Source organism: Choristoneura fumiferana, chromosome 15 (genome assembly GCF_025370935.1).
Source record: "Choristoneura fumiferana chromosome 15, NRCan_CFum_1, whole genome shotgun sequence".
Taxonomy (NCBI): domain Eukaryota; kingdom Metazoa; phylum Arthropoda; class Insecta; order Lepidoptera; family Tortricidae; genus Choristoneura; species Choristoneura fumiferana.
The window spans coordinates 6,659,166-6,684,348 of record NC_133486.1 but is presented as its reverse complement, the minus strand read 5'-3'; the positions used below and the strand labels follow the sequence as shown (position 1 = coordinate 6,684,348).

Here is a 25,183-nt window from a genome sequence, read left to right as displayed (position 1 = left end):
TGGTACACTAGGGCTATGCGGTATTGGGTTTGATGGCGATACCGGTATTATTTCGGTATTCAAATTTTGAAAACCGGTATCCCGGTATTTCGGTAAATTTTCGGTATTTTTCGTATTTTCCCTTATTTTTCTTTCTTTCTGTATAAGTCTGTTGTTTTGTTGAAATATAACCAATATAAATGAAAAGCAAGATTTAATAAACTTCCCTTTTAATGAGCAAGTATTAAAATAAAAAACTGAAGTTGTTAATTGTTAACTAATACTAATATGTGTTTCTCTAATTTTTCGGTGAAAATTGTTTCGCCGATTATTAGTTCCCAACCAAATTTTCGCATAATATCTTTGCTTGTACGAGGCTCATTAAATATCCAGTTCAAGCTTGAAAGGTCTCTACTGATGAAATCTACGCTCCGCCCGGAACCTGCTCAGCTCCAAACCCCGAGAGCTTTCAGCTCAAACTTCAAAACCGTTTCGAATGCCTGTGTGGCGACGTGGACGATTACAACGACGGGTTTGTGGAAGCTGTCCGTATGGTCGGGTCTAACTTCTTCAAAACCCGCCAAACTATAACCAATAGGCTCTCGCGCTCTGGCCTTAGGCTCATGGAGGTGAGGCGTGAGACGCTGCTACAGTCCTCTGGTGACGCTTGTCGGTATCGGCAGTTCAATAGGCAGGCAGATCTCAAAGTCTCTGAAGTGTGATGTACGCCGATTTAATACCAAAAGCATTGAAGAGGCTATTAAGCATAACAGAGGCTCTAAGGTGTTTACCAGGGATCTGTCTGTTAGTCAAAGCCGGTTAATGAAGTTGAAGACCGACGACGGCAGCATTATTTCATCCAAACCTGAGCTGTTGGGGGAAGTCGAGAGGATTTATGGATAGCGACACGACAACCCGAACACCCGTCGAAAATCTAGCTAAAGACCCGAGCGCTAGATTAACCCGACACTATCACGAAGACATCCCGGACGTCAGCCTGTACGAGATTAGTATGGCCCTCAAACAGCTTAAGAATGACAAAGCCCCGAGTGACGATGAAATTACAGCCGAACTCCTGAAGGAGGGTGGTAATCCAGTCCTTAAGGACCGCCAGACGCCGTTTAGTTCCGTCCTCCACCAAGGTGGAACACCGAAAGCATGGAACAGAAGACAGTGGTGGTGCTCATCTTCAAAAAAGGTGATTACACATTGCTGAAGAATTATAGACCCATCTTACTTCTGAGCCATGTTTACAAGCTGTTTTCCAGGGTCATCACAAATCGTCTCGCAAGCGGGTTTCACGATTTCCAGCCTCCCTAACAAGCCGGCTTCCGAAAAGGCTATAGTATCGTAGACCACATGTACGTTGCGTTGCGGCAGGTTATACAAAAGACCGAAGGGTATAACCTCCCCCTTTGCCTTGCATTTGTGGACTACGAGAAAGCCTTCGATTCGATCGAGACTTGGGCTGTGCTGCAGGCTCTCCAGCGGTGCCAACTTGACTACCGGTATATCGAAGTGTTGAAGTGTCTGTACAAAAACGCCACTATGTCCGTCCGACTACAGGACCAGAGCACGAAGCCTATTCCTCTGCAGCGGGGAGTCAGACAAGGAGATGTGATCTCTCCAAAACTGTTCACCGCTGCATTGGAGAATGCTTTTAAGGTTCTGGACTGGAAACGACGAGGCATCAACATGAATGGCGGGTACTTCACTCGCCTTCGATTCGTCGACGATATTGTAGTCATGGTTGAGACGGCTATGTATACCTGGGACAAACGGTCCAGTTAGGTAGGTCCAACTTCGAGAAAGCTTACACTACAAATAAACAAAGCAAACTTGTGCGCGGTAAATTTTAAATTTGAAAGTAGATTAGGAGGTAAGTAACTTCAAAAGCCATAAGTCTGAAGACACAAGTTATTAAAAGTGCTTGCTTGTTTGAAATTAAAGTCGATTATTACTATTTTAAACACAAAGTCAAAATACCGAAAAACCGGTTTTGTAGATATTTAATACCGGTATTAAAAAAGGGGAAAAAATGTCCGGTATCCCGGTTTTTCGGTAATACCGAATACCGGTATCCATGCCCTACTTGTCATTACCGACGTCACGTAAAAAGTTTTTAACCCGGTTTCCTGGGAACCTGGGAATCAAGTTGTTGCGACGCCACTAGCATATATCGTTGTTGATGTTGGTCATCACACTTTTCTACCACGTCGTAGTTTTTGAATTCTGTTAATGTGGAGATGGGCAATTTCACACAACGAACATTACTGATAGTAGTTGGTCGGAGATGGTTACAGAGTGGTACCAAAGATTAGAAGACAAAAGACTTCAACCAGTGTGTGTTTTCAGTTGTCATTGTTGATATAAATCCGAGACGTGATGCTTCAGTTTAGGCTTTATAAATGAGTTCAAAGTTGCTCAGCAAGCTATGGAGCCATATCCATCGAATCAGAAGTGGACAAGCCGTATCGGAGAACAGATGGCCATTGAGGACGAAAAGTCCTCGAATGGAGACCCTGGATGAGCAAGCGCTGTGTAGGACGTCCACCAACGAGATTGACGGATGACCTGGTTAAAGCCGCGGGTTCATGGTGGATGCAAGCCGCTTCCAACCAAAGCATCTGCGATGGTAAACGTGGTATTGTCCACCAGTGGACGTCCTACGGCTGATATGATGATAATGACGGCCCAAAATCAGGGCAAAGGTCAGACAACGGATTCATTGATCAAATGACCTCTGACAGTCGACTGAAAAGCTGTTCATTATACTGGCGCACGACCAGGTAAAGCGGCTTTAAAATAAAGAGCCCTTTACGAGTCAGTGAGTGGACGTGGGCTGGTATTATTGAATCAGCTCCAAAATTTAATACCTCAAAAAGCATGTCAAACACCGAACACGTGGTCATGACATGTATTTTGGTGCAAAATATACGATGTCGTTTGGCCGACCAATTTGTCTCTATCAAACGTTGCATGGCATATCCATAATAGAATTTGTTTCGCTGCAGCACTCGGCGATGGATTTAATAAAACTGTCGTAAAACCTGTTTTTAACTAGCGGTTGTAAAAATAAAAGTAGGCGCTCATAACTTAATGCATATAAGTTGTTAAGTTGGTGACGACTCTGAATTGTCAGGGTTGTTTTAAAATTACTATTTTTAAATAATATTCAAACATCACCCAAAACAATCCCTCGTCTCATTCAGTGTCATTCATTAGACTATAATAATATATACATTTCAACTTTTGTGTTGTTCTACCGTCATCACAGCTAAGCCTATAAAATGTCCCAGTGTAATACTTTCTTCGCAGGTATGTCTAGTAGGTTTTTGTTTATGGAGAAGCACGCACACATATGCACATATACAAACTTCCAGATTTAAAATATAAGTAGAATTAACTTTTAAGGGAAATTCGAAGTTATTGCAATCCTTTGGCTCTTGTACCTAGTTTGGTAAGCAAATACAAAATTAAAAATAACTTTTAAAAAATTAATTTACCTTCCACTCATTCACAATCATTAATTTCTTAAATAAAGTCGCCATTAAGGAAAACTCAATGGCATATAATAAAACATTACTATCCAACAGAGAGAAATATCACATTCCGGTCCCGTGGGCCTTTGCCACAAAGTATCTAATAAACTTAGCCTCATTTGCGAAGATGCCAGACGCCTCGCTAACGTTATACCGACCTTGAAACTTTGTCATAACTCGCACAAAGATGCTTTGGACATAATCGTCATGCTATTTATGTTCTTACTTTATATTAAGTACGTATCAGATCAACTGTTACTTGATAAGTGCTGGTATATATAAAATTGGGTTTTATATTGTGAAAAAAAATGCAAATGGAGAGATTGCGGTTTCTATTGATAACCACTGTTTGCCTTTTAGAAAGGCTCAGAATCACGCAATGAGCTATGGAGAGAGCTATGCTTGGAGTTTCTTTGCGCGATAGAATCCGGAATACGGAAATTCGTCGAAGAACTAAATAAAGTCACCGACATAGCTGTAAAAATATGCAAATTGAAGTGGCAATGGGCGGGCCACAGCGCTCGAAGAACACATAATTGGGGGAGAAAAGTCCTCGAGTGGCGACCACGAACCAGGAGACGAAACCGGGAAACCGGTGGATGCAAGTGGCGAGTTGTCGTTCATAATGGCGATCTAAGGTATTTGTTGCTTTATCTGACGAAATCTGTGCTTTGTACCCGTATTTAGCTATTATTATTTGTTTTTTTTTTATACAAATTTGGCATAAATACAATAAAAACCGGCCAAGTGCCAGTTGGACTCGCGCACGAAGGGTTCCGTACCATCTATTATACAACATTCATTAGACATTAGCAAAAAACGGCAAAAAAATCACGTTTGCTGTATGGGAATGGGAGCGAGCCCCCCCTTAATATATTCATTTATTTTATTCCGTATTTGTTGTTATAGAGGCTACAGTTATACATAATCTGTGAAAATTTCAACTGTCTAACTATCACGGTTCATGAGATACAGCCTGGTGACAGACGGACAGACGGACAGCGAAGAGTTAGTAATAGATCTTCCGTTTTTACTTTTGGGTAAACCTAAAGTACTAGAGACACAGTATCATACCGGCTTTAAAAACTTAGCAAGTATCAACAAAGATAACCGTAACAAGATCGTATAATGCAGACATTGTTTTGGCCTAACTAAAATTTGGGGTCGTAAAACGGCACGACGAGATATAAACACCCGGACGGGAACAGATGTTTACATGAGATGTCGTAAATTCAAAATCGATAATAGTAAAACACTCGTTACTATAGAGCGATCGATGGACAAACTTTCGGAGTATTTTGAAGTACCTGACGGTTTGAAATGTGCACATTCAAATCATTTCCAATAGGCAATATATTTACCCAAGCTCTCACATCTGAGAGGAGGCCAGTGCCCAGCAGTGGGACGTATATAGGCGGCGATGATGATGAATATATTAACACCTAAAGTCGTAAATGAACAAAAATGGAAGGTAGTTTTAGGTGAATGTTAAGGCTTGTAAAATATTTGTTGGTAGTTTGTTAATGATAAAGTGGGTACATTCAATGACAAATTTTTAGTTTGTTTTGTTTCGTTAGTTTAACACTATGGAGTCACTCGTGCTTTGAAATAAATAAATAAATATTATAAACATCAGATTCTCATAGAGGGCATGCATGGTGCTTCCGCAGGGTGAACACCGGGTCGGGCCGGGGGTCGTGTTGCTCTGAGAATGAACTCTGGTTGAGTTCGAAACGCGTTAGCGTAGGACGGTGATGATGATAGTTGGCTTTGTGTGTGGTCGAGCGTGAAGGCGGAGGAGCCACAGGAATATACGAGTACATTTGTTGCATAGACGATATGTAGTTACTTAAATATTAATGCCTCGCCTTATTGTAATTCGTTTCAAACTTTAGTAGTTTCACCACAATTTTAACACCACACCATAATTACTCAAACCATTACTTTAACTCATAAAACAGAAGTATAAACTGACAGTATTAATAAAACTTTGCTGGTGTCCGCGGGATGTTGGCAAAAGTCAAATAATATGCTTTATTCAGTTCATTTTGTATTCCGGACATGCTTTTATCTGTCCTCCCTTTTGTTATGGTCACATAAGAGTTATATATGAATTGTATAAGGGTACAGCTGAGATATTAGGTACTTAGATAATAATGCTCGGTGTGGTTTTGAAGACAGAGCGAGTGCCCGCTCCTCGGCTTATTTAGGCAGTTGATAGAATAGTTGTAAGAGAGCGACTTAGGGGTTTCAGAGGAAGGTAAATTGCGCGGTGTTTAAGCTACTTAACTTGGTGTTAATTTTAGCTATAGGATTAAAGAGGTTTGAGAACTAATTGTAGGTTTCTAGCATCCGAATTTGGAGTTATAAAGGTTTCGTTCCTTAAAACAAAAAAGCCGCAGAGTTGGCCAACTACATTTCAATATAGATCTACAGTTCACTGACTAGACTATCGTCGTTTTGTATATCGTAGTGTGAGCTGTGCTACACGCACACTCCCAACCTGTAACCGTGTAACCTTTAATAATAAGAATTAATTTACGTTAACAGTAAGTACCCAAGCCGTGAGCCGTGGTGAGCCGTGGTGGCCTAGTGGTTTGACCTATCGCCTCTCAAACAGAGGGTCGTGGGTTCAAACCCCGGCTCGCACCTCTGAGTTTTTCTAAATACATGTGCGGAATTACATTTGAAATTTACCACGAGCTTTGCGGTGAAAGAAAACATCGCGAGGAAACCTGCACAAACCTGCGAAGCAATTCAATGGTGGAGCAAAACTTTTGTGATGATGATAGCTTTACACCCTTGTGAACCAAAATAAGCCAAGTTTACTAGGTCTTGAAGAACATTTGATTCAATCCTTGTGTTTTTATCGGGGCGTATAGCGCCAGTATCTCTGTAACCATACAATTTGCATTCAATTAGATTATATTAACAAAAACTACAAGAAATTCTTAGCTCTTCGTCAAGAGAAGACTTTTATATAACATTAGAAACAACATAATTATAATTTTTAAATTATTTTTTTCCGGTTTTTTGCTTGTCCTGAAAAGTTGTGTTTTGTGCTTTACACCGTTGGAGCCCCAAGGTATCGATAACATTATCTATCTGATCATACTTTTGTAATACTAAAACATCTAAGTTTTAGTATCACAAGATTATATTTTGCATGAGAAGTTCTGTGGTCACGCGAAGCTTGGCAAAGCCCAGTTTTATTTTGAACATAAGAGCCACACCCGGCGAGTAAAGGTCACTTCACAATAGCCCATGCCCTTTCAGGCTAAACTTGTGACCCACTAAATTATCATTGTCAACCATAGATTTATTAATTAATAGAGGAGTATTACGGAAAATTTAATTTTGTAATACGTAAACAAGTGACAGATTGAACTGTGTCTGTGCTTTGTAGCGATCCGAGGGTCACCAACGATGCTGGTTGAAAATCAGCGCTTGGGTATTTATTAACGCTTCAGCATTATGCTTCTTCTAGATTCACAACCGCAATGACACATACTTTCCTTCGTGCTATCTATTTGTACTTAATAGTATTGTTGTGAATAAATGTATTTTCACATACATACGCTAGTGATTTTTCACCAGTATTTTATAGAATACTACACTAGTTTTCGGCAGATTTTTCGTTTTCTTCAACTGTGGACGTGTTACGGCTGATGATGATGACGATGCATATTTGCTACTCTCTAAATACGAATGCAAATATTAGCTGATTGAAACTAACTTTGATAATGCTGTCAGAATGTATTGGTGCGTTTTAATGAGGGTTTTCACGGAGGCGAAATGTCGCTGGATAGCGTTACTATCGTGAGTTCCGTTTGACTCGTTATTGGTTAAATAATTAAATGAGCCAATCGCAAGTAAACGAAAAACGTCAAACAGACCTCACGATATTAACGCCATCTAGCGATATTTCGCCTCCGTGAAAACCCTCATTGTCCAGTCTTTTAAACGTGAAATACACACACACACACATGCGCGCACACACACACGCACGCACACACACACGCATACAGACATTGAAATTTCCGCAATAAGAATAATAGGTATTAAACTAAATAAAAAAAACCTTGTCATATTTTTCTATGCATAGCTATGCAGGATTTTTAAAACAAAATACCATAACGGGACTTATCTATCACGCTATTTTTACACGAGTAATATTTACCTCGACGTTTCGGCAACGTTACAGTTGCCGTGGTCACGAGTGCCCTTAGTGTAAGTTTTCGGTTACAAAATACGTCTCGATTGCGTTCGCGTTAAAATCACAATTCATATGGAAACACGAACAGCGCCTCTAGCGGAACGTTTGGGATGTTCGTGTTTCCATACAAATTGAGATTTTAACGCGAACGCGATCGAGACGTATTTTGTAACCAAAAACTTACACTAAGGGCAGAGTAGACGTTATGGTATTTTGACTATGAGTGAGAATCACGAAAGTTTGAAACGTTATCTTGAAAACAACTTATAACGCCTTCTTTGTATTGACGTTTGGCCGTGCCTTTTGAACAGGCATTTAGGTGATGCTCCCCGATAAATACGCCATAAATATTTAATTCAAGTCTAAGAACAATTTAAAGGAGATATACGATTTCCTCTTACGATTATCAGAGACGGAAATACGACTCTTAAGGTATGGTTCCGAAAGCAGTCTGTATTTGTATGAGCTATGTAACTTGCAAATTGTTTGTATGTTTTGGTTTTAAACTTTGAAAACTGTTCGACAATTTTTGGTTCGCAATTGAGCCAAAATTGGCCATGCTTGTATGTATATGTATGCTTGCTTCGTCGGTGACTATACAATAACCCGGTAGTAAAACTCTTCCGGCTGAAGGCCAAGATCGTCCCCGCCCGTGCAGCAGTGGGGAACTCTTCAAAGGTTCATAATATCGATTTGAAACTTGGTGCAGGTATGTTGTTAGGTTAATAATGAAAATACAATCAAATAGACAAACTTACGCAAAAAAGCTTCGACAAAACTTTTTTATGTTGCTGCTACTCATTTAAACGCGAATAAAACATATTGTAGTGACGTTTAAAACGTTTGCGTTTTTCACACTTGATTAATCCTACACCCGGGACTAAGTTCAAGTCAAAACTTGCCACAAGCTTTACGAAGATGGAAAACATGCATAAACCTACGAAACAATTCAACATTGTGTGTAAAGTTGTCAGTCCACAGGCTGGGTAATTAACATCACTTTTTTAAGGTAAACTTAAATAAGATAAATCGCTCAGCATCATATCAATCGCAGTTCTCGGAACCATATCTTAACGACTGAGTTTTCCGAAGAAATGATTTGATAGCGCCACATCGTACGATTAGAAGCGCCTTCATTTTATTTCCCCGGGAAAACTTGAGGAAAAATCGTTTTAATTTTTGTCACTTCGATAGCTTCGCCGTTTGATGTTGTACAAAATTACAATCATCTTTATAATCAAACGTGAGCAATAAATCAGTGGATTTGGTTACTGACTTTTAAGTTTGTTACACTAGCTGTTGCAACCGACTCCGTCCACCTAGAATTCGTTTATCGCTATGCCGCGGAAACTATGCAATTTTCCGGGATAAAAACTATCCTATGTCCTTCCCTGGGACTAAAACCATATACCGAATTTCATCTGAATCGGTTCAGCGGTTAAGACGTGAAAAGGTTACCTCCAAACAAACAGTCTCGCATTTATACAATTATTAGTGGGATACTCAAAAAAGCCCAAATGTTACTGGACTGGTCACATTTATCGCATTCACCCAGAGGGATCAGGTTACTACTAAGTGGATGCCTTACGATGGTAATTAGCACTGCGGCAGGCGAAGGCACAGAATCTGATGATTGTACCGTCCCTCTCACTCTTGTATTAAATAGTATAAGTGTAAGAGGGACTGTAGGGGGGAGGGAAATGAAAAATGCAGGGGAAAGACCTTTGCCCAGCAGTGGGACGTGCATAAGTCTGAGATGATAAATACTACATCAGGAGACCTTGCCATATCGGATTCAAGGCCCTGGCCGCACTGCGAATTTTTTTCGCGCGGTTTTTTTCTCGCCAATTCTGTAACACATTGAAGCTTATACGAGTCGCACTGGCGGAAAAAAATCGCAAAGAAATGTTATGTAAAGCGCGGATATAGTTCGCGCGAATATTTAAATATCGCAGGGAATCAATTGGCAGTGCGGACAGGGCCTTAGTGAGATTACCTTTTTTGCGTGCATGTTACATGGCATAGTGTTTTATGTATTTAAGCACCAATTTGTTTGCCTTACATACAGGCTACTTATGTATCCTAGTTTAGGCATTATATTCTATTAAATAGTATTGCTGTAGAAGGTGTTTGTTAAAGTTGAGCCAAAAGACTAGTATAGTACGTATGTACCTAGGTATAATAGTTGGATTAAAAAAAGTTCTTACTAACCATTATAATTATGTACTTCAATTGTATAAATGAATTGAATTGAATGGTCACTCTGCAATTGAAAATATGGGTGTTTAACTTAAATATAATTGTGAATGATCTATTATCATTTACTAAAGTGTAAGGTTGGTCCTGCTCATGTATCCAGATCACCCAGTATAGGTACCTATAGATCACCACACATTATATCAGCCGCAGGGCGTCCACTGTTGGACTCATAGACCTTCAGTTGCTTCGGTTGGAAGCAGCCTGCATCCACCGTGAACCCGCGGCTTTAACCAGGTCATCCGTCCATCTCGTTGGTGGACATCCTACGCTGCACTTGCCGATCCGCGGTCACCATTCGAGAACTTTTCGGTTCCAACGTCCATCTGTTCCTCGTGCTATTATGGCCTGCCCATTGCCACTTCAACTGGCTAATTCGCTTGCTATGTCGGTGATCCTCGTTCTTCTACGTATCTCCTCATTTCTGATTTGATCCCGTAGTGAAACCTCGAGCTCTCTCCATAGCTTGCATACCTAAAGTCATTATCATCATCATGTCAGCCGAAAGACGTCCACTGCTGGACATAGGACTCCCCCAAAGCTCTCCACTCAGAGCGGACTTGTACTTTCCACATCCATCGCGATCCCGCGATCTTAACCAGGTCGTCGCTCCATCTTGTTGGAGGCCTACCGACAGCTCATCTCCCGGTCCGCAGATGCCATTGAGAACCTTCTGACCCCATCTGCCAACAGTCCTGCGAGCAATGTGCCCCGCCCACTGCCACTTCAGTTTCGCAATTCTTCGGGCTATGTCGGTAACCTTAGTTCTACTGCGGATATCGTCATTTCTGATTCTATCCCGCAGAGAAACCCGAATACTTATAGTATTGTATTTAAATCTTACCTGAAATTACAGTATTCTGAGTAGCAGTCGGCGTGGAAACAGCCAGTAACAGGAAAGCGATCACCGTCCTTCCCGCACACTCGACACTATACATTGCGTATCTATCTAACTATACCTATATTTACAAAAGCCGTTTCGAATGCCTGTGTGGCGACGTGGACGATTACAACGACGGTTTGTGGAAGCTGTCCCGTATGGTCGGGTCCAACTTCTTCAAAACCCGCCAAACTATAACCAATAGGCTCTCGCGCTCTGGCCTTAGCTCATGGAGGTGAGGCGTGAGACGCTGCTACAGTCCTCTGGTGACGCTTGTCGGTATCGGCAGTTCAATAGGCAGGCAGATCTCAAAGTCTCTGAAGTGTGATGTACGCCGATTTAATACCAAAAGCATTAAGAGGCTATTAAGCATAACTGAGGCTCTTACAACGCACGTCTTTCCAACGAAAAACGTCTCTCTAGTCAAAGCCATCCTAGAATCGGAGATACAGTTCGGTGCGAAGGAATAAAAATCTATTTCATCCAAGGTGAGCTGTTGGGGAAGTCGAGAGGATTTATGATCAGCGACACCTATGTGTCTGAACACCCGTCGAAATTCTAGCTAAAGACCCGAGCGCTAGATTACCCGACACTATCAGCGAAGACATCCAAACGTCTAAGCCTGTACGAGATTAGTATGGCAGATCAACAAACAGCTTAAGAATGACATGGCTTCCCGAGTGCACGTGAACTTCACCGTATGGCGGAATCTTATTAGAGATATCGAATGTGGCACGTGTTGGTAGCGTCCGGCAAAGGTGACTGGGAAGGTGGAATAGGATAAGCTGATAAAGTAGGATAAAATAGGATTAAGTTTAAAGGTTAGCTAGTTCATTGCACTCTTGTCGGTATTTTAGTCTTTTGACTCTCATTTGGTTAAAAACTTCAATCTCGGGCTTCTTCTCCTCCTTCAAAATATTCTCTCTATTATTTTTGTAGAACTATTAACCTCTGTTCTGAGGCTGAGCTAAAACGATTGTTCGCCTCCCAAAACACTCTTAGCAAATTTCATCGAAATCTATGTTGCCTTGCCGAGACCCCGACACAAAATAACAAGAATTGTATAAAGGTATTAGCTTTTGCCCGCGGGTTCGCCCGCGTGGAATTCGGTTATCGCGCGCTTGTGCTGTGCTGTAAATTTTTCCGGGATAAAAAGTAGCCTATGTTACTCTCTGGCCTAAACTATCTCTATGCCAAAAATCACGTCGTTCCGTTTCGACGTGAAGGACGGACAAACATACAAACACAATTAGGTTACACACAATTATGGTTAGAATTTGAACTTGGCAATCATGTAACGCTTCACTATTAATGTGTTACCACCACTTGCAGGTTTGGAAGCAGCGTTTATTCGTAGAGAACTGCGGGCATGCGGGAAAGACCACGGGCGAGGTGATGGCCGGCATCGTCACCGCCTCGCCGCGCCCAAGACAAAGACCAAAGACTTGGCTCTGCAGGTATCAAACTAGTTTCTTACCTCAGGCCCCGCCGATTTAGACACGCTACTATAGGTAGTGTCACGAGAGTTCAAGTGAATGATTACACACACAGCTGCATAAAGGAGAATGGATGAAATGACTGAGTGAATGTCAATATCCCGCTGTCATTACATGACATGTTCTTGTGCGTGACCTCAAAAGGCACTACCTTTGCAAGACACAAGTTATTAAAAGTGTTGCTTTTTAGAAGCGAATTGTGACTTTATTACTGATTTGAAACAAAATCAAAATTACCAAAATTGGTTTTTTTTATATTTAATACCGGTATTATATAAGTGGAAACCATATTGATACGGTTTTTAGTGTAAACTATTTTGGCTTTTGTGTATCTATTAAATATTTATTATTTTTTTGCTGTTTGTTTCCCTTTATCAATAAATAAAAATAAATAAACATATCCATAGGTCACCTTGATGTACGTAGAAATCGAAAAACATGAGATCGTCCAAGAAGAACTAATGAAGGGCATGGAACAGAAGAATCCCAAAGTGGTGGCTGCTTGCGTGACGACGCTGCACACAGCTTTGAAGCAGTTTGGAAATAAAGTGATCACGATAAAACCTATGGTGAAGAAGATTCCGGTGCTGCTGGCTGACAGGGACAAGGGAGTGAGGGATGAGATGAAAAGCCTTGTTGTCGAGATGCACAGGTTAGTAGGAAGGAATAACGCCGTCTGTAACAGCAGTGCTTTGTCAGTCCGTAGAATAGAATACAGTACTTCTTCACTGCTGTTATTGATACAATGATTCTATCTATATTATTATATACTCTTTGGCATTGTCCCTCTAAAACAAGGCTGGCTAAACCCAGGCCCGTGGGCCAGCAAACAGCTTTAGTACCGTCAGGTAGATGTCGATGTGTGACTGCCACTAACACGTTTGCGGGTGACCCGGTTAATGTGTCCACTTGTTTACATAGTTACCTATTTAATGTAACTCGAGAAGGAGTTTTGGTGTATATAAATCCTCTCTCTGATATCGCTATTAAGTTTTTTATGAGCTCAATTAACTATTTATTTATTTTAAAGCTATTAAAAATAAGTTTACTCTCTATTTATACAGTTCATGTTGAAATTAATTGGTTACTTAGGTACTTGCTGCACTGGCTAAGCAACATAGACGTGTCAGATATTTTTGCACGCTCCGCTGTGGCAGATATTAATGCTGTTGACTGTACCAGTAATTTTTAAACCCACAGATGGATAGGCGCGGCCATAGAGCCACATATCGCTTCCCTCCAAGCCGTGGTACAGCAGGAGTTGAGAGAGTCGTTCACTACGGGCGGCGCTCAACCGACTCGGTATCTGCGTTCGCAACAACACAGGGTGCGGGATGCGCCCTCTGCTGATGCGCCCGATGGTAACTAAAAACAGTAGGTAGTACTAACACCCTTGCGGTTCGTACATAACCATCTTGCGAAACGCTAACAACGAGTAATAATAACCTTGACGTTTTAGCCACATAGCAGTGGCCATGGTCACGAGTAGACCACGTTGTCTACTATAATCTATAATAATCGGGATAACGCAGAAAATAACTATAAACGTATTTTCAAATCCAGGTGCAGCAGAAGACGAAGATGTGGACGCCGCCGGCGGCGACTCCGTCGAGATGGATCCCTTCGACATGCTTGACCCTGTGGAGATCCTGTCCAAGCTCCCCAAGGACTTTTATGAGAAGCTGGAAGCTACCAAATGGCAAGAGAGGAAGGAGGCTCTGGATGCACTGGATAACCTTTTGAAAACAGCTCCGAGGTTGGAACCTGGGGACTATGCTGATCTTGTCCGGGCTTTGAAGAAGGTATAAATAAATATCATGGCGCAATTTACAGCAATTGGTAAGGCTTTGAACTGGGCACTTAGGGCTATTAACAGTTGGCAGGTCGCACTGGTGGGTTATTGTTAGATCACGAGGAGACGACAAATCGTCGGTGATACTGCGGTGATGCTACGGCATAACTAGCATTTTCCATAAGGTATAATTTTCACTGTCAGAACAATACAATGTCAGTACTGTTAGTGCAGTGAAAATTATACCTTATGGAAAATGCTAGTTATAATGCAGTATCACCGATGAACGAAATGGAACTGACAATGATCTATAACTATTGAAGAGTGATTTGACTGACTGACAGACACAACCCACAGCCTAAACCACTGAAGCTCAATCAAAGAGGTGCGCAGGGATGAGATTTTTCGATAACATGCAATATTTACGTCGAAATATATACAATAGAGTACAAATCAAAAAGGAAGCGGGTGCGCAGTTCGCTAATGCGTTCATGCTTCCCGAGTACTTCCGCGTTTCCTGCTGTGTGCACTATTACTTCGTCTCCAATTCGAATTTCACACACTTGTAAATTAAGCAGATAAAAACTAACATAAAATACAGTGAGAACATTAAAATAAATAATTGTTAACAATATTTCAGGTGATTTCAAAAGACGCCAACGTGATGCTAGTAGCGCTGGGCGGCCGTCTGCTAGCGGCCGTGGCGTCCGGGCTCCGTAACAAGTTCCAGCCGTACGCGACCGCCTGCGTGCAAGCTATATTAGAGAAGTTCAAAGAGAAGAAAACTAACGTGGTCACTGCACTAAGAGAGGCTATTGACGCTATTTATCCATCGGTAAGGGTATAAGTTATCGGGAGTCGCTTGTACAGTCGAGGGCATAAATACCCCCGGCCCGTGGCCCGGCGGAAGACCAGTGCTGGTTTTAACCAGGGATGTTATGGATGACATTTCGGATCTGGATATGGATACGGATATATGTCAAACATAATACTGGTTTCGGATACGGTTACAGATGTTAAATTATTACGGATTATCCGATAGTTTCGGTTTCGGTTAAGGATATTGGATTTTTAAGGAAGTGTAAAAGTAAAATACAAATAGGAATAAATAAAAATACAATAAAAATTACAAAAAAAAACAACAGACCTACAAACTAAGGCTTAAACACCTTACTCATATAATTGTGTAATTTTTTTTGTATTTTTTTTTTTTATTTATTATTGTATATCCGTATCCATATAAGACAAATCTAAAAAGGGTTAAAGTTTCTTATACCAGTGGAAACAGATGTACATTGTGGACCGTTTTCGTAGAGAAAAATCATAAGTGGCATTGCTTGACAAGGGAATTTATTATGACACTTACTGTGAGAATGTTCTATGGTGGGTCAGGAATCAATTGGTGCGACTGTACTCAAGTATTGTGTTATTTTAATTGTATTAACGTAATGAAATGGTCCACAGACGAACCTGGAAGCAATAATGGAGGATATGCTAGCGGCGTTTGACAACAAGAACCCTTCCATAAAGGCGGAGAGCGCCGTGTTCCTAGCGCGTGCCCTGTGCGTCACGCAGCCTGCCGCGTTCAACAAGAAACTCATCAAGGCGTATGTAGGGGGGCTGCTTAAGCTGATGGAGAGTGCCGGTATGTACTTTACAAGCTTTTATTTCACTTGCTACGTACATATTTTATGTATGTACGGGTCGAATCTTACAACTGAATTTTGACCTATGACCCACTTCGAGTGAGTTTAAATTTGGCATTCTGATGTATATCTAGTGATAATACAATAATCGCGCAGTGACATCCTGGTAGTCCGGCCAGGATCATCTCCGCAGGTCGGAAGTGTAGTTAACAAAAATACAGCCAGCAAACAATCTTTAACTTGTTGTCTTTAAACCTTGCTAGTAACATTTCACCTCACCTACTTCTTGTGACCAGGTTACGGGCGAATGACCGGTTCAAAACTGTGTTGCCCCTGTTCTGCTGTTCCTAAAAAGTTTGTTGGTCCTTCCAGACCCGTCAGTCAGAGACGCGGCGGCGGAAGCGCTAGGAACTGCCACGAAACTGGTCGGTGAAAAGAACATCGCACCGCACATCGGCAAGCTAGAGCCTCTCAAGGAGCAAAAAATCAAGGAGTTCGCTGAGAAGGTAAAGTGTAAAAGATAGCATTTTATGGCATGATGATATTATTAGAAATGTTTAGGCCCTCCTCTAATTCGAGCGGTTGCATGGCTTGGCTTGGCGCGGCGTGCTTGTTTCATGTCATATAACAGAGCAGTACTGGGTGAGGGCGCCAAGCAGTGCACCCACGGGAGTTAGCGGAGGCTCTTAGTCCCGGCGAAATGTAATTTTTTTCAAAGACTTATATATCTGATCATTATAGACGAAGCGGCGAGGAAAGCATATTTATAAATAAAAATAGGATGCACAATACGAGGAAAGGTCCAAACTTCCGATGGATTTTATATTAGCGATGTCTTACAGTCACCTGCATTAGTTAGTATACCCGCCTTTGCTTACCTTGTAATTTTCTCTGTGTTCCTGTTTTCTGTATCGCTTACTATTTCTGGTGTACAATAAAGTCATTGTATTGTATTGTATCTGCCACAGCGGAACGTGCAAAATATCTGACACGTCTTACGGGCCCTAGAAATAGGGTCGTATCAGATATTTATGCTCGCTTTGTTGTGTCAGATATTGATGTTGGTGACTGTACAGTCGGGCGTGAGTCCTATGGGTCGCGGGAGGGCGTCCCATCGAGATATCGTCACTACTTTAAAAAAAACTCTTATCTCAAAGTAGATAATTTTTCTGAGTGGACCTTATGAACATTACGTCAAGGTTCAATTTTGTTGACATATTGATTTTAGATAAGAGATTTTTTCAAAGTAGTGACGATATGCCCATCTCTAACAATCATCACAGTCATCAGTCAGTTAACTAAAGCTAGTATAGACCTGCAAGAAAAATCGTGTAAGTTGGATTCCACTGCGCGGCTCGATGGACCGCTTCAAACTCATTCGCTTAACGGCCTCGCAGTGTAATGCAAGTTGCACAATTTTTCTTGCCGGCCTAAACTTAGCTTTTGACTTTGTAAAGGTGAACCATAAAATTTTCGTTGCGCGCAGATTCAAATCGTCGTTCCCGAGGATATCCGAAACTACAATAAAATAAAATTCTACCTTGTATATAAGGTACAATATTAATTGCATCTCTCTCAGTTTCTCTTGTAATCTTAATAAAGTCAAAAGTTTAATCAGATAGAATTTGTGGACAGTGTCAATGCACGCCATGTTGTAATGGTCTATGATCTGAGGAATTAAAACATTATTTATTACTTAAATAAGGAAATTTCTCCGTTATAGGTTAACGCGTATCATTGATTTCATAATACAGTTCTGGAATCAAAGTCCACTGAATGTGTTTTAAATTAAATGTATAACACGGAACCACATATTTAAACTCGGATATGTCCACTCTACCTTCTTAGGGGAATATCTACCTTATTTGCCTTTCCTTTTGATACCAAAATCTTGAAACTCTTACAGTTGGACATATTTGAGTTTGAAGTTTAGCAACACTATTGTTATTTATGCAACTGTATCGTAATAAGGGTCCTTAAAATACGAGTGTGGTACTACGCCTCGTTTCATAATAGGGTCACATGAGTGTTTTAAGGCCTAATTCCGTACAGTTGCATACAATTTTTTATCTACATCCATATATTAAATCCTCTATCATGTGTTCAATAACCATTGAGAATGACCTGCATTAACGAGAACTAGGTATGTCCGCCCCACGAGCTGCGCGCCCGACGACCTGCCCTCCTCGTGCGCGCGGCGCAGCGCACCCCGGTGCTGTAATGATGTAATGACCATTACGATACAGCCGTGTTCATAATAGAATCCAATGTCGTAATGCTGGTCATTATCTATGGTTTATATGGTTATTATATGGGTGTAGATAAATGGTTTTTCTTCACTTATCCAGACTTAGTAATATGTGGTAATATTTAATTGTGTAATGATGACATATCACATGTATTCAGGAGTCTTTGAAGAGCTGTGATAATGATAATTAATTAAGGAATATCGGCTAAAAGGTTTGTTTGCAATGTCCACTAATTCTGAGTAGACTTTATGACAACGTTAATAGTAGCTGATTAACGCGGTGTCACGATCTGCGGTACAACTGGAAAGCATTGATAGTCGAATAAATTGGCCAGTAGTGTATTGGTTAGTTGGTAGCATTGCTCGCTAGTAACCTAAATTTTGTGGCTTGACCTAACATTTGTATAATATACATATTAAAGTAGGATCCCACTGTAAAATTCTGCACTTAATCAAAATGTGACTTGTACTTGTGTGTCTTACTTAGGGGCTCTAACTACGACACAAGGTTGCTAACCGACGATATCTTGCTGCAAATACTTGTGTTATAATTATTTTCGACTATTTCTTTTTTGAACATTTGCACTCATTTCTTGGTAAGTAAATGAAGTGCCATAGAAAAGAGATGTCTCTTTTTTTATGGCCGATTTTTTGTTGCCTCTCCTTTCTTGGTCCACTCTCGCGTATCAAAAGCTCGTGTCCACCGTAGTAATTGTATAGGTCATCCCTCCATCTCAGCTTTGGTCATCTCCATTATGATACCATCGCTAGGGACCCATTCTGCAGAGCGTTGGCCCAAAGTGTCTACATAACTAGAAAGAAATGTAGGATGCCTTTTCTCAGTCTGCCGCACATCTTAGCATCGAATGAGCGGTGGCATCCTATTTTGTTCCACTTATTTGGATTCCCATCTATTTTCATGGAGCTTCCTTTACTTTAAACAAATGAGCGCATTTAAAAAAAGTCACAAAAAGGAAAGTTTATTGCTGCGGCGTTGTGTGTAACCCTACCATTTATTCAAGTCACAATTCGATCAAATATCAGATGGATACAGGCGAGAAAACTGAATCGCGACCAGGATAAAACCTTATTCAATGTTGCAATGATTTCTTTGAAACGGGATCCTTTCGATTGCCATACTTTTATAAGTCATAATGTAATGTTTGTCATAATTATTGCTAGTCCGCTGAAACCATACATTTTTCATATTTTTTTAAATGGTCATCCATCAACTCTATAGGTTAGGTTAGGTTAGGTTTGTTTTATAACAATTCTGAAAATTAAATGGTTTCAGAGAAAAAAAAGAGCTATCTCAAACATAACATTATGACTTCTCTTCTCTTAGACCCCTTTGGAACATATCGACGGGTTAGATATTATCTAAAAAGGGTATTCAAATTTCAAAATTTTATATATGAGGTTGAGTCAGAGACCCGTCGATATATGGAATGTCAACATGGCAAGACTACAGAATCTTACAGCGGGATCTTAGGCTATATCGGTTTCTGCATCTCTGTTTTTAGGCTGAGATCAAAGTGAAAGTGGCGGCTCCCAAGAAGGAAACCAAACTGAAGGTAGCGCCAAATGCCGGTAAAGGCGACAGTAAACCCGCCGCCGGATCCGCTCAGCCGAAGCCTGTCAAGCGACCTGCCGCAGGTAAAATAAAACGTTTATTTATAGGTTAAGATATTTATTTTGCATAGATCAAGTAGTTACATCAAATGTCATTAGATGGTAATGAGACGAAAGGTGGCTTATTCTGCTATCATAAATATACGTAAAAAAAAACAAGTGCTTGTTGTATGAAAGCGCATTACTCCAAAAATGGCTGCACAAGGGTAATATCATACTTCAACCGCCGTCTAACGCTTCTGACGCTCGCGATCGCAATCAAGTGACAGTTTTTGTATGCGAAATCTGTCCTCTCCCAAAGGCACAAATTTGAGCCCAAAACACGTTTACGAAGCTCCCACGACCTTCAGCGCCTTTTGTTCCGTTATCTCCCACGAGGACAAGTTTGAGCCCGCGACTACGTGCACCGTAGTTTCCCAAAGGCACACATTTGCGACCGAAATTTTACCCAACTTAAAACTTTTTTACTGTGGCTACACGGTTTATATTCAATTGGAATCGCTTTTATTAGATTGCCAATGAAATAACCTAAAGGCTGGTACCAAACTTTAACTCATCGTCATCAGTCTCATCACTGGAAAAAAAGTCGTTACGACCAGTCGAGTGCGGATGCCGTTTACGAGTACGCGTTGTGTGTGGAACGTCTGAGAATTATTCAAAACTTCGGTTTTTGTGAGTAAAACAGTAAGTATTGTTTTTTTGTAGTTTTCATTCTTTATAGATTAGTACTAAATGATACAATCAATGGTTCAAAGTTAGGTCTAAAGCACGCGTTTTCCGTAATAAATTTTCAACGAGTAATATTTAGAATTTTGTGGTAGAAATTTTAGTTTTTCTTATTACGAACTTCATGTAGAACTTATATTTGTTTTTGTTTCCGTACAATACACCAAAAATATTTACTTTTTCAACTATAAATATAAAGTGGCTGTTTTATCACCCACACTATTACAAATTCAAGTTTCTATGTATTTGTGAGTTTCAAAATGGCGGTTGGACGTTTGTCGAGTACAGGCTGTTTCTATTTTTCTCGAACTTGTAGTGTCCCACAGACGCAAATTTGTGCTGCAAAGTAATTTTTAGAACTTTCATGTGATATTATTCTTGTGGAACTGATGATAACCAGGAAAGGAGTAAGGGATCTCGCGAACGGACAATGCTATGACAGTCGAATTTGAACTTAGTAAAGTAGTTTTGATGCAACACTAAGCCCTAGGCAGTATTATCTATTACTATATAGTAGCAATCGCTCGATCCTTGTCATAGAAAACCATTTGTTGTAACAGATGTCATCTCAGGAAAATACATTAATTATGGCGCTGCCGGTCGCCCGGACTCCTGGCGGGACTGTAATTCTGAGCTCTGGGGACCAAGTGTTGTTGGAAGTATCACCTTGGACGAAACAACTGAAGGTTAGTTATTTTAATTTATGAATCTACTAGGGTATCATATCCTGAGCTATCTGATGAAACTGATTGTTTTTTTAGGAGTTGATTACTGCAATCGAGAGAAGATCAGGACACGTATGGTATGTTACATCCACCAGCATGTGCACGAGTGTTTCGTTGTATGTCCACGAGGGATTTATAAAATCCGACACTTACGTTACGTGCATAACCTAACCACTAACGATATTTTAAAGTAATACCTGCACAGTTTGCTGCTAGCTACAATGCATAATGTATATTTTGTAAAAAAGTTGGAATGACTAATTGTTTCTACTATATTATATATTTTTATATATTTTATATTTGGTATATATGTACATATATATATATATATATTATATTTGGTATATTTGCTTCTTTTTTCTTCTATGGATGTGTATGTGTGTGTGATGAGGCCATAAAAATTTTGGTGACGGTGTGGTATTCAGGCAACCCATTTTCACAGACATTTACTCCGGAGGTGGCCACCCCCAGACCGGCTGGATCTCCAGTACCGGGGCCATCCAAAAAGCCTCGGCGTCTAATAGCAGACTCTCTCGCCTCAGCAATTCGGGGAGCGAGCTGGAAGACTCGAGCTCTTCGGATCAGGAGGAAATGAATCAGCCTTATTCAGTGGATATGCGGGATGTTATCTGCGAATTACGAGATGTGGCGGTTTTAGAGGAGGAAGGAGAGGTGGAGGCCATTTCTTGCGTCTCAACCATCGCTACGATTGTCGGCGAAATGGAGACTATAGAGAATGTCGAGGGTAGAGTGGATGGAGCCACAGGAGAGGATAATGCAGCCGGTGATTTCGACGCTTCCTTTTCTTGGTCCGATGATTTCTCTACGTTTTCGGGCCAAGAAGAGCAGTACACGCGGGACCCGGGCCCGCGTATACCGACGGAAAACATTTTAGATATATTTAACGCCATATGGGATTTAACAATAATTTCATTGATTGTGGAACAAACGAACTTGTATGCCTGGCAGACAATTGCTAAAATGTCGGAACTGGGCGCTTTGCCTAAATATTTAGATTTGTGGGTAGATACGACTGTAGAAGAGATTAGGAGGCTCTTCAGTATTATGATTTATATGTCTTTGAACCATAGGGCCGGTTAAGTGAGTATTGGTCGACTGGAACGCTGGGGATGCCAGATTTCCGCAAATTGATGTCAAAGAACCGGTTCCAGCTATTGATGCGATTTTTGCACTTTTCGGACAACGACGATGTTTTGACCGGGTTGAGCGGGTATCAAAAGAAAATTACAAAAATCGCACCAATCCTGAACCATATGAACAAAAAATTTGCGGAAATCTGCATCCCCCAGCGCGAACTTTCACTTGACGAAAGTCTTTTACTGTGGAAAGGTAGGTTGAGTTGGGAACAGATCATACGCAGCAAAGCAGCACGATACGGACTAAAATTGTTCGACTTATGCGAAGCTGCAACAGGATATCTAATACGGACGATAATATATGCCGGAAAAGACTCCAGCTTTGTCGAAGGAGCCCTTCATGGGTTCGATAACAAAAGTGCGAAGGTTGTTCTTGAGCTCATGGATGGCTTTCTCGACGTAGGACATTTGGTGGTTATGGACAATTGGTATAATCAATTAGCCCTAACCAGATATCTGAAGAAACGGCAAACGGACGTATTAGGTACGATTAATAAGAATCGGCAGCAGATACCACTTGCAATTAAGAATTTGGATGAGAAGAGGATGCAGAGAGGCCAGCAAGTTGCTTGCCACTGCGGAGATATCGCCGTCATTGCTTGGAAGGATGTCAAGTTAGTAACGGTGATATCCACCTATCATAGTAACGAGCAAGTTGTTGGCCGGCGGTCAGGGCAAGAGCTAATCAAACCAGTTGCGATTGATACATACAACAAAACCATGGGAGGAGTAGATTTAAAGGACATGAAACTTAGCAATTTCCCATTGAACGAAAAAGGGGCCGCAAGTGGTACATGAAAGTGTTCGTTCATTTTTTAAATACCAGCATCTTAAATAGTTACATTATTTATTGTAAAAATCCTTCGCTGACCGTGAAGAGTCACCGTGACTTTAGATACTCGTTGGCTGACCTATTGATTAGGATTAGCCAGCCCGTCTTTGTGTTCCGACCCAACAAGGATACGACCGATGTACGCCTCGACCGCCAACCAGCCATTTTCCGACTCACACCGCCAATGTCGTAGGCAAAGCCATAAAACACCAAAGGCTGCGCTGTAGACGTTGCGTAGCTACTGGCAAGCGCACATTAGTGATGTCTATGTGCCAGAAGTGCAAAGTGGCGCTGTGTTTAGGGAAACTGGCTGGATAGATATCATACAAAAGATAAACTTGTATAGTACTAGTAATACTACTACTGTATAGTATTAATAATGCTAGACAAATGTATTTTTTTGTATTGATATAAATTTATCAACGAGAATTTTAATACATTTGGTTTTCTTAGGATTTACTAACAAATTATTGGCAGCAAACCATGCGGATATCATGGACAGGATTTGATGTTTTTGCGAATATCTAACCCGGCCGTATTGGCTGATTACCTGATCTGTTTTACAGGTAGCAGTTCGTTTTCCCAAAGTAATGGAATGATATTATGATTATGGCTAAACAAATTGGTTTTAGTGCATTAGGTAATATTATAATATGGCTAACCAAATTAGGTATAAGCGCTCGGTTGCTTTATGCGTTAATGCAATGCGTTACACGCACATCAATTTGCATCAGATAATTTAACTGTCAAACATTGTCTTACGCGGTGAGCGCAGCGGCGGCAAACGCATGTTGGTAATTAGATTGCGTGGATTGTGATTCGTTAGATTAGATGTGCATCAAAGGCATTGCGCTTAACGCAGCGTTTATCGCATAAAACACCCGAGCGCTTTAGTTTCGTTGTTGGTACGAGTTTTAGGAACGTCACAAACTGACATGGGTGTATGGATGTACTGAGTTAAGTAGTGTAGAGTATTTTCTCTCTCTGTGTGTTTGCGGTGTGTGTTATAGTATTAGTAAAGCTTTTAATTCTTTAAAAGCCCTTAGTTCAATAAGGCCCAAATAAATTTTAGTTACATTTGAAATTTACCACGAGCTTTGCGGTGAAGGAAAACATCGTGAGGAAACCTGTACAAACCTGTGAAGCAATTCAATGGTGCGTGTGAAGTTCCCAATCCGCACTGGGCCCGCGTGGGAACTACGGCCCAAGCGCTCTTGTTCTGAGAGGAGGCCTGTGCCCGCAGTGGGACGTATATAGGCTGATGATGATGAATTTTAGTTAAGTGGAAAATAGCATTGTTCATATTTTACCAATGTACTCTGATCCGAAAACCATTTCGAGGGATAAGGTTCTTAAACAATTTTGTCCTATTCTGATCCAAAAATTCTTTAGGTTACGAATATATAGGCAAAAATATGTTTGACCTTACTGACCTTCGTATTTTCATTAAGGGAGAATCCCTTTACCTGAAAGTAATTCCATAAGTATCTAGGTTTATCTATGGTATCTCTGTCACGCAAGACCCGTATTACGAAGTGCAAAATTCGAACTCCGTATTCTTGTCGTCCCGCTGACGCTTTATATATTTAATACGAGACTGAGAGGGACGGAACGACACGAAACTTCGATTTTCGAATTTCGTATTTACCCCGCAGGTCACAGGCAGACATTGATGTCAGTCAGTTGTTCACATTAGCCAAAGAGTAGGTATTGACATGGAAAACAGAATGTACTCTAGCATTTTTCTGCAAATTAATTAATTGAAAAAGACATTTCATTAAAGCTTAATATTATATAATTGAAAGAGATGTCATTATGATATGAACCTAAGAGATTAAGACCGTACTCGCGCCTATTACAACTTACCGACGTAGAAAGATCGCTCAGTTCGTTTGAAATAGATGTTTACGACGCCGTAGCTTAACTGTTCCAAATATACAAGAGTTAAAATAAAATTGTATCATAGTTGTATACAATACGGTATTTGACTATTTGTATATGTTTATAAATTAAAACTTACACAATGCCTGTTATCGAATAGAGAAACAATTTTTAA

At 40.7% G+C, this 25,183-nt stretch overlaps 3 protein-coding genes across 6 annotated transcripts in view; 2 read left to right on the top strand and 1 right to left on the bottom strand.

The window, feature by feature from the left end:
* Positions 1–17,066, top strand: part of LOC141435763 (paired box protein Pax-6-like) — a 200,550-nt gene extending 183,484 nt beyond the window's left edge. For all 4 annotated transcript variants that reach the window (XM_074098571.1, XM_074098569.1, XM_074098570.1 and 1 more), the window contains exon 11: positions 17,007–17,066. The gene's annotated coding sequence lies outside the window, so the exon portion shown is untranslated. The remainder of the gene's footprint in view (positions 1–17,006) is intronic.
* Positions 1–25,183, bottom strand: part of LOC141435781 (protein mini spindles-like) — a 164,313-nt gene that overhangs the window by 85,689 nt on the left and 53,441 nt on the right. The window lies entirely within an intron of this gene.
* On the top strand, positions 11,542–21,733 carry LOC141435832 (protein mini spindles-like). The gene is made up of 12 exons (XM_074098662.1): positions 11,542–11,611; positions 12,206–12,330; positions 12,777–13,021; positions 13,570–13,730; positions 13,933–14,171; positions 14,802–14,996; positions 15,626–15,806; positions 16,180–16,313; positions 19,579–19,711; positions 20,974–21,099; positions 21,175–21,215; positions 21,581–21,733. Exons 1-12 carry the CDS (start codon positions 11,542–11,544, stop codon positions 21,731–21,733), a joined length of 1,803 nt encoding a protein of 600 aa, XP_073954763.1.

What these genes read in the sequence shown, in the direction of transcription:
- LOC141435832 (XM_074098662.1), top strand. Translation starts at nt 11,542, where the DNA reads ATGGCTTCCCGAGTGCACGTGAACTTCACCGTATGGCGGAATCTTATT. An exon ending in AGATATCGAATGTGGCACGT is followed by an intron (nt 11,612 to 12,205) that starts GTTGGTAGCGTC and finishes CACCACTTGCAG; the next exon opens with GTTTGGAAGCAGCGTTTATT. An exon ending in CCAAAGACTTGGCTCTGCAG is followed by an intron (nt 12,331 to 12,776) that starts GTATCAAACTAG and finishes ACATATCCATAG; the next exon opens with GTCACCTTGATGTACGTAGA.